Consider the following 6695-nt stretch of genomic DNA (forward strand, 5'->3'; position numbering starts at 1 on the left):
ATTATTTTCTGATCCTGAGACAGTGACACAGCTCCAATATAAGCATGCATGCTACGATATGCCATGCGCCTGTCTTCCTACGCTTTATGTGAAATGGTATGAGAACACCCTGCTTGGTGAAGGAACGTAACAGCGACTGTTTCCTAAACTGCCATGTCACTGCCATGATTCCTCTGTGGCTTCTTGCATATGGAACACAGGGCTGAGAAACAGCAGAAAAACGACAACACTGCCCTGGAATACGTAAGTTCCCAGCACTGTAATATGAGAGCAGAAGTCAGAGGCTAACTGCAGAGACGGAAGAGGGGTAAGGGCTACAGATTCCCAAAACCTCCCTTATACATCTATGTCTATTTCATAAACCCATTCCAAAAGCTCTGTAATCAAGATTACTACTGACTTGTCCTGTTTTCCTGGGAGTTGCAGCTGAATTCTACAGCGATCTGCCGCTCTGATTTCATCTTCTTTTTTCAAAATCAGTTTTTGTAAACCTGAGGTCCAGTCATGGGCTACAGATTGGTTTAAGTTCTGAAAAATTAAAAAAGCTAAGGTTCAACACCAGCCTACTGGCCTATTTCCAACAGGCTAAGGTGATCTCTGCGGAGAACAAACAATTCCTGGCACCTGGGCCTTATTAGACCACATTTTAATCATGGAAGTTTAGCCATCCTTATAATCATATTTCAAAAGTATCTGTAAAAAAATTGCATATTTTACCTGATTATTTAACCTCACATTTCTCAGAGTTTGATGATAGACAAATGACATTCCCAAGCATCCATCGTATTAAGAACCGTACATTTGCATTGGGTGTATGCACAACTCTTTTACTTTGTTTCAATGAGTAATTACACAGAACTCAAATTCTGTTTCTAAAGAAAATATCATTAAAATGTCTCGAAATCTTACTGGTAATATGTTTTTGTTCAAATCTTTGAGCCAAGATGTTCACAAAGTCATTGTGAAAGCTGTCTGCGTGGTTGGAATTTGTTTAAGTAGGATGCTGAAATAATAACCTTCCACAAGCTTAGCATTGGGTCACAGAGGGTAAAAGCACACTTGAGTGACACATAAAGCATCAATAGTAACAAGGATTCATACACAAAGTCATATGAATTTTCCAGAGTCAGAATTTGATAAAAATTGGAATATTTTTTCAAAAATAAAGTTGATCTAATTCCTCCACTAGACTGTTCTGATGATCTTACATATCCCTACCTGACTGAATTTTAAGTTTTTAAAATGTAGGTGGCAGTACAGGCAGACAGGTTTTATATATGTTAATGGGTGAATGACTGTTGGGAATATGCATAGCACAGATACCATAAATGTATCACCTCTGAATACTTGTGAGATTTTGTCCAAAAGTGCTGTTTCCCAAACTTCCTTCACAGTGCATACTTTCACAAAACGTTATGTTATTTATTTAATGCCCTTGACTCTGAAGGCAAGATATCCCAAGAGAAATTCAGCTTTTATATACACATTTACACAGACATATATATTTTTTCATTCAGCCTGTGGTGGCAGGTAGGAGTTAAAAATTGTGCCTAACAATACATAGGCATATAAAACAGAAGGCAAAACCCGAGTATTTTTTCAGTCTTAAAGACTGTGGAGAAGTCAGTCTGAAATTTGGTGTTGAGGTACTGTGTCTGTTTGCCAGAATATAAGCTAAATAAAAGGGATGTGAATAAAGCCAAAGCAAATTACTTTCAAAATTCCTCTGAAAATGCTTTTGTATATTTGTGATTTGCTCTTGGTTTTAAGTAAAGATCCCCCCAAAGCCAGGATTTATGAGCCTGGATGGGTGACATCAAGTGCTTCCTCAAAAAAACCCATCCTCCTACTACCTTGTCTAACTGCAAGAATCCAGTTTCCTAAGATCAACATGTAATTCTGTTTCCATATAAGTTTGTCAGCTACTGAACAAATGCAAACACTTGGAATATTCACCTTTGCTTAAAACAATAAAGAAAAACAAGATTGGAAAGACAGCTGTAATCTACGTACAATGCTAAACAGTTAATGGTAAATGAAATAATAGAGGTAAAAATTATTATACTCTTTACACAGGCAACTAAAGAATGTCTTGCACAGATCCTAGAGAGGGACAATGATGCTACTTCACAGAGGAATATATTTGAAAAATAAATCCAGCTTAGTTTATTACCTGATAGTTTCCTTTAAGGTTAACTATTAATTGACTAATTTGGCTGACTACATTCAAGTCATGTAAAAGGTTCTGCAGATCCTGGTACAGTTTCCCTGGTCCCATATAGAGCTTGTCTAAAATGAATAAAAACATACAGTTATATGTAATAAAAAGGTAGCAGTATGTTATCACATATTAGCTTTGCATGTACAGGTATTACTATAGGTATTTCCTTTTATAGTTACAATTAAAATTCAAGCTTTTTCCTCTAGTATGACGGCAAGCACTGTGATTAGTTTTAATAAGCACACACTAGAACGGTGACAATTACTGAAGCTTCACTGGCCCCAAAATCTCTTGCTGACACAGAAGCTTTGCTTAGCTCCAAGCAGCAGGCTTGCCGTTACACCTCAGTTTAAACATCCTTCCTGAAGGCTGCTTTTGATGAAGCCAAAAAACGTGTAGCCATCACAATGGTGGTTTAAAATGTAAAATTTGTTTAATCGATTGCAAGACAGCTCTGGATCATACACCCACATCCTAACCCTAACACAAACCTGCAATTTCGATGAACCATTTGAAATTTTACTGCAATCATGGCTAAATGAATAAACTCAACTGCATTGATATGCAACAAATCTTAAAAGCAGCAGAAATATTTTGCCCTAACCATCAATAAATATAACACTAACTCAGAAAAATATTCTGATTAGTTGAATAAACTGTCTATTTAAATGCAAAAAGCTTGCAGAACACTGCTAATACACTCTGACTCCCAGACATGATGTTAGGAGCGAGATGGCTATGTAATTCTTGCAGAAACAACACTCCACCCCCAAAAAACCCCACCCCAATTCACACAGAGTTGGCATGTTTCCCTTTGGCTGAATGACAGGAACCAGGCTGAATTATCTTTCCAGGAAACCCCTGCAGATTTTTTAGCTCGTGCAGTGTAGCATCCAAACTACAGATCTTTTACCCTTACCACAACAACTTTGGAAGCTAGTCTGTGGGCAGAAAGATATTTCAGCCCAGCGTTGGCAAGTATGTGACCTAAACGCAATGCTGGCTACCTGCCCTGCAGACAGATAGGAGCACGGACATGAGCCAAGCCACCTGGTCTGGATGCCAGGGCAGATTGGTGCTGGACACAGCACAGCTGCTAGCATCTCTATTCCCCAAGTCTGCTACAGGAACAGTGTATAAAACAAATGCAACAAACCAAATACAAAGCTATAAAAATAGCACAAACGAGAATCAACATGAAAAATAAACACACGAGACAATTATTCTTAAATCATTATCAAAATCATTTTCTAAAGATATTTTCCTATTTGGAGGCATCATACAGATTGAGAACATCACTGGATGTTTTTCTTTAATGCAATTCACTCTATTAAGCCAGGAGTCTGCCTTGAAGAGTATAAAATTTCAAGGCTCAAAGAAAATGTTAGGAATTACCTTAACTTTGAACTCTCCACTTCACTGCAGGAAAATGCAATATACACCTGTGATATTACAGATTCCCATAAAATTTCAAATTATTCTCTTGCCTTTAAATCTCCTGGTAAATCAAATCAATGAAAGGATTTCTGTGTACTGCCCTTCACCACTAAACAGGGGAATGACTGCACTTACTACTGTTTACCCAGCCAGAGAATAGATGCAACTCTCATCCACTCTTCTTTGCCTGTTCTGAATGTTAAGAAAAAGAACAATCTAGCCTTTCTTACCCTTAAAAACATTAAGATCATTACATTTATTGTACACAATGAAAAGAAATTATCATAAAGTAGACCTAAGTGGAAGAGATTACGGTCAGTAGAATATGTTTGCAGGTTTGTTTAAAAAAAACATTAAACACTTTTCTGGAACTGCAGACCACATACTTTTTATTAAGCTGCATTTTCACTTTCTTGAATCCAAATACTTGAAAAATCAACACATGAAAGTTGTGAACACTTCTCTCCTTGCATCCTTCTTCTGCCAGCTTAAATCTGGAAGGTATTTCTTATTTATGTCCACAATAATTGTAATTTGTTAAGCACCAGAACCACTAGTTTCTAGACACATCAAATTCAGATTTCTGTGAGGCTACTTGCAAAGAAAGGAGTGGATCAGTGTTAATAGAAGTCTGGTGAAATCTAGTCAAAAGCCATGATAATGTATACAGATCACAAATTAAATCATTCTTGCTCCAAATTTCTGTAACAAAAAGATAATTTCTGCAAAACGAAATTCAGACTGATTAGAAGTAATTGGCCGTACTCCAGTCACCTATCTTACACTTATAAACTCCGCTACTAAATAAACCAAACTGCTGCACTGAAAAACATACTACAAGTATTTCTGAAATTGATCCTTATGGGTTTGAACCCTGAGAAAATTTACAACCACGGGACTGTGAAGAGCTGAAAGGTTTTTGTGAGGATTCCCTTGTATAGGATGGATATTTTTGCTCAAGTGAATTACACTATTTTTATGTTTTAAAAGCCAGGATCATTCTTTGCAGCTTCATAAAGACAGCATTACTAGATATTTCATTTTATTACTGAAAGCAGGTCGGAGAACGGACGCTAACCTGCAACAAGTAACAGGAAGCATTCAGGCACTTCTTACATGCTGCAGAACTTCATGCCATTGTCTTTAACTGAGGCCACAAAGAAAGCTTTAACTACTTACACAGGTGGACTTGAGCTGTGCAGTATATACGCTCACTGTGCCTGAAAAGAGCTGTCCTCTAACGGTCCTCTTCTGGAGCTTCAAATGCTCTTACAAATATCCTTGTCCCAGCCTTGGGAACAAGGCATAAATCTTGAATTTCATTCAGTAATTGTCAGCTGAGTCTATTTTGTCTGCACTATGCATATTTTATAAGCTTTTAATAAGTCAAGATAAAAAGGATGCAATAAGAGCGTCAAAGCAAATAAACTAACCTGGCATCTGAAATTCTGTCACACAGGAAAAACACACAGAAGTCATTTTAGGCTCATTCATTAAAGACCATGTTCTTAGTGCAGGAAAGCAAGTCAAAAAGCAAATCAATAAATAATTAAAGACAGCTTGCTTCCACTGTCTGTTGTTCTAGAGAAGATAAATGGCCAAATTAAGAAGAAATTTTAACAGGCAGTCAAGGACTAGATAATATCTACACACAGCTACTATCATTCTTAGTGGAACACAGAATAAACGGGCTTCAGCGATCTGCAAGGATGGACCCAGCAGAGGAGAATTCTCTGAGAACTGACCGCTTGGTTTGTGACTTATAGCAACTTCATCTCTGAACTGGATCCTGTAAGGGCTACTCACAGTGTCTTTTAAAATAGAATTAGCTTCTCAGTGGTTAACAATGTTGACTACCAGCTGACCTGGTTGAGAATTGCCCAGTGGAGGGATTTCCTGGGTGGAGGAGGTATGTGTGTGGGGGTACACTAGTACATCAGGTACCTCAGAGTACATCAGGTGCATTTCTTGGTTCACAGCCACAAACTGGCTGCTTCAGCCACACGTTTCCCGACCCTTCGATTGCTGTTTTGGGGTGGGTGTTCACTCTTTATTTTTTCCATAGGAAGCACTGAAAAACTCTTGGCTTCACTCCAAAGCAGATATGTGGTTGGTTTCTTTCTGTACTTTGAAATGTTTCGCGAGTGATAAAGCCATTTCTGTCCGATTTCTAAGCCACTCTGGCTGATTATTAAGCTCCAAAACACCTTATTTTTCTAATGTGAAAAAAACCCTCCATGAGTTTAGAGAAGGTTCTCTCCAGCTCTACACACCCTACATGTTACAGAGGATGGTGAGCGTGGGCAGGAGAGAAAGCAGAATGCTGTAACCAATAACGTACGTGGCTTCAGAGGCAGCGTTTTTTGCATTCCACCTACAGATGAAGGCTGAAATCTTGTAAGTTAGCAAGAATATTTTTCATCAACTCCTTTGTTGCCCAGATTTTACCAGAGGAATTTGTGCCTCCCTGCAACAGGAAAGATTACTGCAAACAACAAGTAATTAATGCAAAATACCCAATTCCTTGGTCAGCATTATTGTGAAACATAATCGAGATTAAAAAAGAAAACAAAATGCCACTTGCTTTAGAGGAAGGTAAGGAGGTTAAACTGATTTTTGCTGCTATGTGGAATCAGGGTAGGAAGATTTTGCTTTTTATAACAATTGCTCCTTAGCTGAGATTTACTTCAACCTAATGATAAACACTTTATTCTACCTGTTCATTCCCCTGTTACTCTCATCACCACAGCTTTCAACTCACCAGTTTGGCCTGGTTGGAAGTAGTTCTTACAACTGAAACAGAGCAATTTTAGCCCGTTTACCTCCAACCATTTTCAAAGCCTGCAGGAAACTCCCTGGCTGTGGATAAAGTCAATTTAACTTGGCTCAGGCAAAATTAGAACTTGAAAGGCTGTGCATAAACACACACATGCACAAGAAGTATCTGTGTACTAATGCTTGGTGTGGGCAGAAGGGGAGAATTCCCTCCTCCGGCAGCAGGCTTCTTTGCTAGGGAGCACAGCCAGCAGCTCCGGCT

The 6695-nt window shown here is 38.3% G+C and overlaps 1 protein-coding gene across 1 annotated transcript in view; it reads right to left on the reverse strand.

Annotated features, from left to right (window-relative positions):
- ARHGEF10 (Rho guanine nucleotide exchange factor (GEF) 10) overlaps nucleotides 1-6695 on the reverse strand; it is a gene marked incomplete at its 3' end in the record, with an annotated part of 76874 nt that overhangs the window by 7547 nt on the left and 62632 nt on the right. The window contains exons 18-19 of the mRNA XM_010141404.1: nucleotides 2174-2289; nucleotides 401-528 (exon numbers count right to left, since the gene is read on the reverse strand). Of these exons, the coding sequence (XP_010139706.1) occupies nucleotides 401-528; nucleotides 2174-2289 (244 nt within the window). The remainder of the gene's footprint in view (nucleotides 1-400; nucleotides 529-2173; nucleotides 2290-6695) is intronic.

The sequence above is a fragment of the Buceros rhinoceros genome, unplaced genomic scaffold (genome assembly GCF_000710305.1).
Source record: "Buceros rhinoceros silvestris isolate BGI_N320 unplaced genomic scaffold, ASM71030v1 scaffold3918, whole genome shotgun sequence".
In the NCBI taxonomy this organism is placed as follows: domain Eukaryota; kingdom Metazoa; phylum Chordata; class Aves; order Bucerotiformes; family Bucerotidae; genus Buceros; species Buceros rhinoceros.